The 14,163-nt window shown below is 29.7% G+C and overlaps 1 protein-coding gene and 1 non-coding gene across 2 annotated transcripts; one reads left to right on the forward strand and one right to left on the reverse strand.

The window, feature by feature from the left end:
• Nucleotides 1–1,260: 1,260 nt before the first annotated feature.
• Nucleotides 1,261–1,333, forward strand: TRNAR-UCU. The gene has a single exon. It is a non-coding gene; the product is annotated as a tRNA-Arg (tRNA).
• A 1,817-nt stretch (nt 1,334–3,150) lies between these two features.
• LOC112500528 (subtilisin-like protease SBT1.7) lies at nt 3,151–5,439 on the reverse strand. The gene has a single exon (XM_025104031.1). It carries the CDS (start codon nt 5,437–5,439, stop codon nt 3,151–3,153), a length of 2,289 nt encoding a protein of 762 aa, XP_024959799.1.
• Nucleotides 5,440–14,163: the final 8,724 nt, after the last annotated feature.

A 14,163-nucleotide genomic window follows, 5' to 3' on the forward strand; every position in this document is an offset into this window, starting at 1 on the left:
GATCAATGAACATAAATTGGTCTTACGGGTCTCACGAAAAACCTTTGGTCTCACGTGAACCCAACCCTATATATATATATATATATATATATAAAATAAACATTATTAATATTTATATATAATATAACAACCAATATATTATATATAGATATGAATAAAGTTTTATCGAAGTTATATATATTAGTGGCAGGTTGAGTTGGCCAGGCCAACCCAATTTTAATCTTATTAAATGGCGGTTTAGTGGTTTGGCAAGTAAACAGTTTGGCGGTTTAACGAATTGTTTTAATTGGGTTGTTAGCGATTGGGTTAGGCAGATTGAATGGTTTGACGGTTTTTTATATACACTAATTGCAACAATATTGTTATCATGTTTGCCAATGAATTTATCATCTAAATGCAATATTTTTTTCCATGTTTGTCTATCGACCAAATTTCATTTATGCGTGCAGTTCATTCTACAAGTTTCTGTACAAAATTCCAATTCCACGTATTATTTACTCTAATATATTACATGTCGCCACCACCACTATTAAAGACACCTCAACCATCGTCGCCTCAACCATCGTCGCTACCACCGCCATCTCCATCGTTGCCACCACCGCCATCTCCACCGCTACGACCACCACCCTCACCACCACAACCATTGTCATTGTTGCCACCACTACCATTGTTTCAACTGTCGTCACCACCACCACCGCTTCTGCCATCACCATTAATTAATGTTATTATTAACTTTATCATTATACATTATTTATAAATTAGGCTATTAAATATAAAAAATACCAAGAAGGGTTATTGGTAATTTATCATTGTTTTATTACAATTAAAAAGTTATATTTAGTAAATCAAATAAACAGATTCCAATTCTTTTCCCATATTTCATTCCAATTTTTGCCAACCAAATGTATGGTCAAATATAATTAAATTCTATTTAAATCCTTTAGATTTCAATTTCGACAGATTTCACGTGAAATAAACGACATCTTATTTTTATGGTCAAACCAAAAATTTGAGTTAATAATGCACGCAAGTATGATGATATCGAGCTTAATGAGATATGCGACTCTTCTTATAGTTTCCTATTTTTGACGGTGATTCTCCATTATTATTTTGATTTTCTCTCGCTGAGACATAATTTTATCTAGATAGATTTCTCGTATTCATAAATACGGAAAAAATCATTGGCTTATTAAATTATCTATAGAGCTGTGTGATAATATATCAATATATATTTAACTGTACAAAGAGATACCAATAACAGCGCCCGTGGCCTAATGGATAAGGCGTCTGACTTCTAATCAGGCGATTGTGGGTTCGAGTCCCACCGGGCGTGCATTTTTATTTATTTATTTTTTTAGACCTGTGACATTTATATGAAGGTTTATAAATGTTCTTATGGTGTCATAAAAATAGGTTGGTCTCACGTAATCATAAGTTTTTTCTCTCATCTAATATCGTTTAATCTATACTATATTATAAAGCATTTTAGAAAAACTCTTAAAAACTAATTTTTATGCATGAAGTACTGTTTATTGATGCATATTATTTAAAATTCGAGATTACAAGTGATTTTGCATAAGTACAACTTATTAAAGCTCTATTTTTAAATTCGTGTAACTAACTGCAGATAAACATAATCAAATACAAGATAAACATCTATTTTAAATATAGAAAATTTAAAAATATAATTAAGATAATCATTGAGTTTCTAACATAATGTTTAATTATTATGCTTAATAAAAATTATATTATTAAACCAAAAATAAATTACTTTGTTATTAAATCTAAATTGAATTATAATAAAAATTGAATTAAAGAAGTTACACTATATTAAATAGTTAATTTAATACTAATATTGATTTTATTTTATTTTAAATTTTGTATACTATCTTTAAATTTATATTTCATTCAAAAATAGAAACATTATCGTTTTATTAAAACCACATAAAATCGTATTATATCAATAGAGACAAATAATAAAAACTAAATATTAAAATGAAGATTTATTTCGCTGCATTGCATAAACACCCTTCTAGTTTATATATATATATATTAGATATGTACCATTCTTTCATTTACATAAYCATCTCCTTATATTTAATAACTACCATCACCTTTACGTATCGGTCTCATTAATAAAGAGGTAACACGTAATTCTTTTTCGTGCTTTATACTACGAGTTTATAACAACCAACGTAATCTTTTTTATGGAGATTAGCTTGGCCCACTGACTGATTATCTTTCGGGATTCAAATCTACCATCACACAGATACAAATCATCCGACTCCTTCATGTGTGTCAATCACATAAAATCACGTCATCATTTTATTTAATATAAATTTATTTGATTCATCTTTTTATTCTCTTTTCTCAATAAGCCATTACCATAAAATCGGATTTATAGAACATCATCAATTTCTAACCATCCTAATAAACCACTTTCTATGACTTAATTTATAGGACCAAAAAATAAACGTCTTATTTAATGACGTTGTAATAAGTTTATAAGACGTCCTAACAACTTTTTAGGACATTTTTAATACAAAGCGTTTAATTAGTAATTTTATATGACACTTTTAATAAGAAAGTGTCCAATAAACTCATCTTTTTATAAGACATTTTTTCAAATAGTATCTTATAAAAAATTGTCAGTAGGACACTTTGTATTAAAAGTGTCATAAATAACTTATTAAAACGTCCAAAAGCGTAATATATACTTATTAAAACGTCTTTAGATAACAGTCCTATAAATTAAGTCATATAAAACAGTATATTAGGATGCTTAAATATTTTTAACGTCCTATAAATCCGATTTTGTTGTAGTGAGTAGATAACATATATCCATCTAATTAATGGATATGAAGAAAACATCATTAGAACACATGATACCATAACAAATTAACAAAGCTTAAAGACTTGCAAATAAAATATCTTTCAGAAGAGTTACATGATCACGTTTATTGCTTACTTGAAGAATTGGGACCTCTAATATAAACAATCACTTCCACTGTGACTTAAAGACTTCAAGAGATCACCAACTTCTATGGTTTAGGGTTTGGGGTTTGGGGTTAGGGCTGTATTTTGCAATTTTATGCAAGAAAACCAGCACCATTTATGCTTCACCCTCAATTCACCATTTCCACATCGATCTTAGATCGTCTTTTGAGACGCGATTGCAGATACAATCGGACTTTGGACGACATGGGTTCCGTTCATCTCGACCCATCGTAAATAGCCAGAATTGCCATAATACCCACTGTACGTTGGAGGAGCATCAGTTATATCAACATCCACACTCATCTCAAACTTAACCCTACTGTATCTTTCTTCGAAAAAGATCATTTCGGGGTCCACAGTAACATTCATCCCAGAAGGAGGGATCTTTACCACCGCTCGATATGAACAATTTGATCTCCCGACATTCGTCAACTCCCTCTGGAACGTGTAGCGAGTGGTGTTCGTATTGTTTAAAATGAGGATGAAAGACGGGTAGTTAAGATCAAGGGTTGCATTCGCACAACTAATATCCGATCTCTTTGAAATGATTCGGATTTGGTTTCGCGTGTAGTTCATCGCGCAAAGATAGTTGATGTAATCTTGAGGTTGGATATCGTAAATCAGGCCAGGATCCATGGCTTTGTTTGGGTTAACATGTCCTGCACCATAATCTAGAGGGTTACCTTCTTCTTCGGTGGTCATGTCCATGATTATGCTTCTATTATTGTCGAAAATGGTGGCAGTTGTCATCATTGCAGACCGGATTGCCGCCGGGCTCCAGTCACGGTGAGTTGCTTTCAGTAACGCAGCTATGCCGACGACATGTGGAGAAGCCATGGATGTCCCAGATACGAGCCTATAATCACTGAGCAGGTAATCATCTCCGATTGCTGCACTTTTTCTGTTCGGAGCCCAAGCAGCCAAGATATTGACTCCAGGAGCCAGAAGATCGGGTTTCAAGATCCATGGAGACCGCCGGTCTGGACCTCTTGATGAAAAGTATACAACCTCAGGAGCTGGCTTAACACCCAACAAAGTTTCGCCATATTTAACACTGATTGTCGCATTATCTGTGTTGATTATGTAATTTTTCAACGAATTTCCACTCTTCGGATCCAATACAACAAACGGTAAGTTGCAGTCGTTTGGCTCGAGAAACGGCCCGTAGTCTGAACTAAAGATAGCTCCGGCAGCTCCTGTGGTTTCCAATTCATGGGCATCAAATCCGGTACCAAAGTCACAGAAAATATACTTGCCTTGAACATCTTTGGGATCCAGAGAATCATAATCACACGTTTCTTTACTCTTGTTCCCATATCCAAAGTATATAGGAACCCTATCTACCAATAGGTTTTCGGGAAAAAACGACTTCCCAACTAGGGTTCCATAGTTCTGATCACCTGGTGTCACAAATGCAACGAAATCACGGTCTACAGTTCCAGCACCAACAGTTGTGATCCAAGGAGCTCCATTTGTGATGGTGTAAGCATGAGGTCCAGCATTACCAGCTGAGCAAGATACAAAGATCCCTCTTTCCATTGCTGCAAATGCTCCGATTGCAATAGGGTTTTCGTAAAATGGTGTCTCGATGAACCCTAAAGATAAAGACATAAGATCCACACCGTCTTCTATGGCTTGATCCATTCCAGCCAATGTATCACTGGCTGCAGCATCATACGAATTATTTAAGAACAACACCTTGTACATGGCTAGTCGAGCCTTGGGTGCGATCCCAGTAGCTGTTCCTTTTGCATACCCGAAATAATCAGCAAACTGTACACGACTCCCAGATGCGGTTGAAGATGTATGAGTTCCATGTCCTTCGTAATCTCTAGGAGAATCATAATCATCTGTAATTGAAATGTTTTCCTTTAGTTTCTTCATCCCTTGGCTGAACGATCGTGCACCAATAAGCTTTTTGTTACAGAAATTTTCAGTTTCACAAGTTCCACGCCAACGAGAAGGTACTTCTGACATGCCTTTGTCATGAAAACTCTCACTTTCCGGCCAAATTCCGGTGTCAAGTATGCCAATAATCATATCTTCACCGAACCCAGAAGTCGGCCACAACCCAGCATGTTTCTTTAACCCTAGAAACTTAGGTGTGTGTGTGGTGTGAAGCTGGCCAAGCTTCTCCTCAAACGTTGCAAGATGACCCGGAGTCTTCTCGAGTTGCAAAAGCTGGGATTTTGTCAGAACTGCACTGAACCCATCCATTACGTGGTTATAGGTGTAAAGATGCATCGCCGGAACTCCATCGGAAAGAGACGAAAGTAGGGAAGTGTACCAAGTGTGGTGACCGGAAAAGGGTGACGGCATCATTGATTTGTCCATAAGAATGATGTAAGATCGATAACCATCTGATGAAGATGATAATGGTATTGGTATAACAATAATGCAAGTAAAGATGAAGATGAATCTAAGATACATAGATCTTTCCATTTTGCTGGAATATGTTCTGAAGTGATCACAGAGATCCCCTATATATATATATATGTATGTATGTATGTATATATATATATATATATGTATGTATGTATGTATAGTTAAGGACAAATGAAAGAGAAAAGTATTATATAAGCCGAATGGATAGATCCGATTTCTGAAAAGGAAGTTGTGGTGGTAGCTTAACAGCCATGGGATAAATTAAGATGGTGTTTTCAGACATTGTTACGCACTGAGAGATGAAGTAACAATGTGATTGTGACCATAACAAAGCTTAAGTTTGGATTTATGTGTACGGACAGTATGGTAACATGGTTTCTGGAGATGCAAAAATGACGATATCAAGAAACCGCTGAAAGGTATATCCAGGAAGAAGACGCAAAAGGAGATGGAAGATAAAATATTAGTTTATATCAACGGATTTTTGTCTAATATTTATTTTCATTATTGTTTATTAATGATTGTTATCATTAATTTTGTATAATTTTAACTTATTGTAGTTGATTTCTAAAATCAATAATTACATGATTTTATAACATAAATTTTCAAAAAAAAAAGTGGCATATGAAATAAAAATAATGAGACGATTTATTTCAAGAAAATATACTAAAAGCTTGGTAAAATTTAAAATATCAAAAATAACGTTTTAAAAACTTTTGTTGTAATACTTTAGGTATGACGCTTTATTATTTATTTTTATAAAATTTAAATTTTTATAAAGCAGTCCATTTAGACATTTTTAACGTTGTATAACTAGTTGTGTACCCGCGCAATACGACGGGAGCCGTGAACTTTAACGATTATGAAGTTTCATTGGTTTTATTAGAGAAGATTTAACGATAATATAAGTTATACTTGATATTTACATATTAATATAATTTAAATAAATAAGAGTTATGGTTTCAATTACAGTCTATCGATTAAAAAAATTGTATGACAGTTTAAAATTCAATATATTTAAAATCCAACATATTTAAACAACTCCACAAATGTATTCGATTTACACCAAGAACAAAGAATCAAGAGACCGAGAGCGAGACCGATAGTTCTAGAGCAATTGAATGAGAGAACTTTTAATAACTCATGGTGAATATCAGTTTGAATCTTACATTGGGGGATGGGGAGAAGACATAGAAGTATGAGATGGTGAAGACATGAGTGAAAGGTGTCAAAAGTGTCTTGGGAACATGAAAAGAAAATGTAATAATTTGCATTGGTAACTTGTACTATATGTTATTTTAATTGTAGATTAAGAGATTTTAAAACTAAATGCATAAAGTAGTAGTACTTAATGCATAATGAGTTGTTTTTAAGACTTTGTTCATAAACGTATAATATTTTGTGCAATAAAAATTGTTTTTAAGACTTTTAATAAATCTGGTTTATAAAATAGTATAGATAAAATGATATTAATCCTTTGAAATTATTGAACATGTAAAATTAATTCAAAAAACCTATTCCCTTACATTTCTAGAAGAAAATGAACATGAGGGAGAGATTAGGAATTACATTACCCGTTTTGAAATATATATTTGAGTTAATTACGTTTTTGTCCCGTTCCGTTTCATCTTACTTAAAATTATCGATTGGATCTTTAAAATGAAATTAATATCAAGACGTTTATGTGTTATACATTTAAATCATATTGAACAAGACATGTTTGTAGAATTGATAATAATATAAACATTTTTAATTTTAAAAATGTGTATAACATTTTTATATAGAAAATATTTTAATTCTTTCATATAAAAACCAGATCCCAAAACAGGCCAGTGAAATTGGGATCAAGACCAGTAATCGGCTTAGATTGGTCCCAAAATTTTTGGTTTGGACCGGGGCTAGTGAGCCCTGGCTTTGAAGGAGCCAATTTAAGACCTATCTAACTTGATCCATATGCTATTTTTAGTTATCTCTACTTTAGACTAATTACTTAATTGGGTTAATACTGATTTAATGCAAAAGCGTAATGCGGACATCGTTTTTTTTTGGACAATCTTATAGATTTTGCCGCTAAACTTAATTTGAGATTTTATGGTTATTTAATTTAATTTTTGGCCCATTAAATAATAATAATAATAATATTGACTACAAGTAATGTTAAGATCAAACCCTATTATTCTTGTAGACCTATGATCAGGTCAAAAGGCATCACATTTAAACGTGCGTAACTTTTTTTATACGGGCCTCTGTTTCTGACCCATAACCAGTCAATTTGAAGCTTTAAACGAGTAGTACGTCCTAAGTAGTTTTCGCAGCCTAAAAATGCCGTTTGAATATGTTTCTAGACACTTTTATGTTTTTTGGCTATGTTTTCACATTTTTAATTGGGCTTTTATATTTGGCCTATCGTCTTTTCAAGCCCGTTTAAGTTCTTATGTGTTTCTTATGGATGGTCAGACCTTGAATATAGACTTCCAGTTTCATCCCAAATTTGAGCTCATATGAATTCGGTTTGAGCCTAAAGTTCACTATTCGTTGAATCAATTATCTGATACCTTTTCGGTTTCGATCATTAATCATTACATTTTCTTGTTTTTCTCTATCTTTTCCCCAAAATTGGTTTTTGTTGCTTATGATTCTCCTGACCTAATGCTGTCCAATCACAATATTCCACGTAAGAAATTATTAAATAGTTTCTTAATTATAAAAATAATCGTTCTCCAACTAATGGGTTATTTGGCAGTTGCTGAATAATTTGGTGTAGAATGATTATGTGGTCAGAATGATTAAGAGGCTCTCATGATATAATGCAAAATGAAATATAATTGTTGGGTAATTGTTTACAATGAAATTAGGGCACTGAATGGTTAAATGAGACTCATGATACAAAATCATTCAGAGTGTTCTAAAACTATTAAGAAACAGACAAGATTTACCTCTTAACGATTTAGATGCTCTCTTTTAATGGAACTATTAAGAGATAAACAAACAACCACTAACAATATTTTACTCTTTCCAATATTTTACAAAAAATTAAAAATAAAATCCTCCTCTCTCACAAGTTTTGTTATAATTATATTTTTGAAATTTCCAATCAATGAAATCTCAAAATTAATATTTTTCAGATTTAAAATAAATATAATATTTCTTAAATAAATCTAAATCTTTATTTTATAACTTTTTTTTTAGTTTTCTTTCCAATTTATTTTTATTAAAACTAATTGATTTTTTAATAAAAATAGATATGCAATACTCATCAAATACCTGCGATGTAAATTTGCCAGCATTATCAGGTCGTATAGGCTTGATAGAATAATCAGGATGGTAAGCAATAGTGCGACATGCGTCCATCGTGTCGATGCGTGAACCAGAACCATAAAATACTTGAATGGCCTGCATTCTGGATGTATAGATCCACAAATATCACCTTGTATTCGTTGTAAGAATAAAATGTCCTTAGCTTTAGGATGATCTCATTCATGTCTTGGCTAATGATCAGGGTTTACAAAAGTTTTAGGTATTCGAGAGGCCATATTATCATGGTGATGTCGTTTCTTGTGCTGCAGAAGTCAACATTGTAAGTTTGTTTATTGTCTCATTTTGCATTTCACTCGAAAGATGTCTATGTGTATTTTGCAATGCACGAATCATTATATTATGATCATGGTGTCTTATGTGTCACTAAATTCTTTATTGGTGACGAAATATGATTCAATGACCCAAATAATCCACTATTTTGACACATTAATATTCTAATATATGTTTCTTTCATATCATTAGAGTTAAGGTACATATACCAATTTCCATTCTCATAATATCATTTTCAATTGGTACAAATATCTTAACAAGGTTCCTATTAATATAGTATTTTAGTGATTATTAATCAGCGAGGGATCTGCCAAAAACTCAATCCCTTGCTTATATGCGAGAGATTTTTTTCCTCGCTGATTTTCGTCACTGATACCTTGCTTTCTAGTAGTGTTTGTTGGAAGAATTATAGATATTTAATTCAATGAATGATAGTTTATTTCTTAGAATTGTGTGGAACGTCTCATAAAAAACTCAAGTTCTCTTTGATACATTCCTACACGAAACAAATAATATTGAGTTTTATATTTGTTTTGATGTGTTTCTTTACATCTAGAATGGTTATACATGTTTATATATATATGCAAATAAAAGTATTTGATACTTGACATAATTTCAAGTAAATCAGACTCAATCGACTTTAAAAAGATGGTGTAATTCATCAAGATCTAATAGAAAGTTGAAAAAAAATATAAGGGATGGTTTAAATAACTAAAATCCAATGGTATCATATCAATATCAATGTTGTTTTCAACTTGTACCCTTTTTGAAAATAGCAATAATTAATGTATTTTTTCATTGACTACCTAATATCAACTGGACAGTAGTTGCATCTCTGCTCCAAGGATTGGAAAATCATTCCCAACTATTGCCATGACCCTGACCCTGACCCTTTTCATCCTCTCGTCCACATGGTATGTAGATGTCACGTGTAAAAAAATGTCTTTAACTCACTATCCTTTGCAGTTGTTTGCACCTCTAACACTTTCATTAATGACATATAGCATTTCTAGCGTTGTTATTCGAATGAACCTTGTTATATCTCTCAACCACCTGCGGTAGATTGATGTTTGTCTAAAGGTTATATTCCAGCTTATATTAGTTCATTAGTATTTACTGATTTGTGAAAAGTGAAAATAATGTTATACATCATGCCATCTTTTGAGAGTTCCTTGTCACAGAGATTGATACGTTTTTTGAGACAATATTTTTTTGTTGAAAATCAGTTACCTTCTTGTAGTTGAGTAATGAGTTTCATTTCACTATATGATTAGTTTGAAAAGTAATGAGTTTCATTCCAATATGATAGATTTGTATTAAATATTTTACAAGACAATTAAAAGTATTTTATATATAAGGTGTCCAATACATTATATTTAAGAACATTGTATAAATATATTCCCACTAATTATGTGTTAGAGTAAACTACAAATTGGTCCTTGTGGTTTATCGAATACAAGATTATCATTATGGTCTGTAAAAACGTTTAGATTCGATCCTTTCTCTAACGACCATTAAAGATTTCTTTGAATACGAGACATTTTTGTTCTTTTACCAATTTTTGTCTTTTGCCCAATAAAAACCATAGGGACCAAAATTGTATATTTTTATTTTCTTTATGATATTTTAATATCACACGCGTGCGCGCGCACACACACACACATATATATATATATATATATATACATAAAAGAAGGGTACTCATACAATACAACGAGATAAATTTTCATTTTAATGTTTAGTTTTTTATTCCGTCTCTATCGATATAATACGATTTTATGTGATTTAGAGAAAGTGACAATATTTTTATTGTTAAATGAAATATAAATTTGAAGATAGCATAAACATCTGAAAAAATAAATCGATATTAGTATAAAATTAACTATTTAATAATTCTCGTTTTTCGGGTGTAACTTCTTTAATTCAATTTTTGTTATAAGTATTTTTGATTTAATAATATAATTTTTTATTAAAATAATAATTAAAGATTTTGTTTGAACTTAATGATTATCTTAATTATATTTTAGATTTTTTATATTTATAATGGATGTTTGTCCTATATTTGATTATGTTTATCTGCAGTTAGTTACACGAATTAAAAAATGGAGCTTTAATAAGTTGTACTTACGCAAAATTATTTGTAATCTTGAATTTTAAGTAGTATGCATCAATAAACAATATTTCATGCATAAAAAATGGTTTTTAAGAGTTTTTGTCAAATGTTATATAATACTAGAAGGGTACTCGCGCAATACAACGAGATTTATCTTGATTTTAATATTTCATTTTATTTATTATCTCAGTCGATTTTATAATATGGTCTTATGTGATTTTGAAAAAACGATGATGTTTTTTTTTGAATAAAATATAAATTTGAAGATATAATAAAAATTTGACAAAAATATATCGATATTAGTATCAAATTAACTATTAAAATTCCTATTTTTTGTATAATTTTTTAATTCAATTTTTTATTATTATAATTTAATTTAGGTTCAATAACGAAGTAATTTATATTTGATTKAATAATATAATTTTTTTATAAMGATAATAATTAATTATTTTGTTAGAAGTCGATAATTATCTTAATTATACTTTTAAATTTTTTATATTTTAAAATGAAATATTTATCATTTATTTAATTATGTTTATCCGCAGTTAGTTACACGAATTTAAACATGAAGTTTTAATAAGTTGTATTTATACATAATTTACTTGTAATATTGAATTTTAAGTAATATGCATCAATATACAATATTTCATGCATAAAAAATGGTTTTTAAAAGTTTTTGTCAAATATTTTATAATATAGTATAAATATTGACAAAAACACGATATTACATACTTATCAATAATCTTAATGAAATTCTTTGATTAATTATAATCATTTCGAAAACATATAGTATGATTAACAGAAAAATAAATTGTCTTGATACTTTCATTACTAATTTTTTATTTATTGATTTATAAAAGTTTTTATTTTAATTTAATATTACCATTTAAAGGGGTTTAATAAGATTCGGAAAAATATTAAATAAATAGATTTTTATCTAAAAACACTGGTTGATGTTTTTATTAAATTCGTTTACTCCTACTATTTATATGTTCATCTAAATCTTTTTATCATATAATAAAATTTATTAATTTTTTATTACATGATCAAATTTATAATTAATATTTTTACTATATAATTAAATTTATGAAACAAATATCTGTTAATAAACATATTAAAATATTATACTTAGATAAAAAAATCATGTGAAACAAAACTTTAAGCTCAAAACTTGGATTTGAAAATGAGACATCCTGATACTTTTTAACCTTTGGAGTTAAGCTCAAACAAATTAAACATCACCCTTATGGTTACATCATCTTTTTATATGAGGAAGTAAATAAAAAGAGAGATTAGAACTTGTAGAATCTTTTTTGATTTACCATAAATTAAATAGTTAAAATAAATTTAAATGAAAAAGATATTGCAAATCTTGAAAGTTTGGTGATATTGATTTATTTATGGTAATTTCTTAAAGGGATAAAAAAAATTTATTTGGGATCGTTTACCTGATAAGCGTTTACTATTAAGAATTAATACTCTTACTTATTTTACCAGATAAAATTCAAGTCCAATTAAACGATATTTTATACAATAGTTTACCCTATAAGCATTAATCAGGTAAAAATTATCACCATCATTTACTGTGGTAAAGACTTGGGTATGACATAGTCATGAACCCGAGTTCGAGTCCTGGGAGGGGAGTGTTGGCGACATTTAAGTGGGGCCATGTTTAGCCTCCAAATTTGCCGGGGATTAGTCAGGCTTTGGCCCGGACACCCTTAAAAAAAATAATAAACAAAATTTACTATAACAAAATTTAAAGGTTTATTATTACACCAAAATAAGAATAAAGACAAACTTCATCACATTTTAGACATTTATTTTCAATGTCATTGCCACGTCATTTAAAACATATATATTTTATTGATCTCATATTTTTTTAATTAGATTTATCACACATCTATATTCAATCCGTTAATCGAACCCACTAATTTCAGGGTGACCACATGTTTTACGGATAGCCTGAAAGTCACCGCATTTGAACCTTCATGACCACAAAGTGATTTTTATTCTTTCTTGAATTTGAACCTGTGACCTCTAGACATTTTTCACCTTTGGAGTTCAAACTCAAACTAATTAGACACCACCATTATGGTTATTATCATCTGATTTTAATTATTGGACTTGTAGTAATCTTTACTATATTAAGCAATTATCCCATCTCTTAAATTCAAGTTACAACTTTTAACCTTCATAAAATTAATTGGTAACCAACTGCTAAATATATTTGAATACAAGATAAAAACTTAGTTATATTCGTACACATAATATTCCATAAATTTTGGACTTTGTTTATAATGAATTGAATTAATTTTATATTCTCAATCAGGGGCGTATGGCCATTAGGGCCTTGTCCCTTGGGTTTTTTTTATAGATAGAGTGAAGCATCTTTAATCCATTAAGGTTTTAAGTATAAAATTCTTTTGTGTCCCTCCACTATTGTTGATTCAGTCCATTTGTGATCCGCTTCTATTCTCGATTATAAAAGAAAATATATATCCCACTCCATACACGGGTATACACGTAATTAATTTTATTAGATCTATGATTATTCCTAAATTAAAACGTCACTTTTGTACAACTAATTTTTCCATTTTTATTATCTAATAATAGTTAATCAATTCATAATTTTATTTCAAAGTTCTCTTGTATTATTTTATTCTTATATAGATGTATTTAAAACATTTAATCAATAATTAGTTAATTATTAAATTAAATTATATATTATTTCAAACTATTAAAATAATAACATATGACTATTCACTTTTATAATAACTAGAAGCGTACTCGCGCAATGCAGCGAGATATATCGTGTTTTTAATATTTCATTTTATTTTTTATCTCAATCAATGTTATAATATGGCTTTATGTGATTTTGAGAAAGCGATGATGTTTTTATTTTTGAATAAAATATATGTTTGACCATATCATAAAAAATTGACAAAAATATATCGATATTAGTATCAAATTAACTATTTAAAATTCCTTATTTTTGGTATAATTTTTTAATCCAATTTTTTTATAATTTAATTTATGTATAATAAGGAAGTAATTTATATTTGGTTTAATAATATAAT

Source organism: Cynara cardunculus (assembly GCF_001531365.2).
Source record: "Cynara cardunculus var. scolymus isolate 2C chromosome LG 17, CcrdV1, whole genome shotgun sequence".
Lineage (NCBI taxonomy): Eukaryota > Viridiplantae > Streptophyta > Magnoliopsida > Asterales > Asteraceae > Cynara > Cynara cardunculus.

Bases quoted from the DNA above. Each gene is read 5' to 3' on its own strand.
- LOC112500528 (XM_025104031.1), bottom strand. From the start codon at position 5,439: ATGGAAAGATCTATGTATCTTAGATTCATCTTCATCTTTACTTGCATT.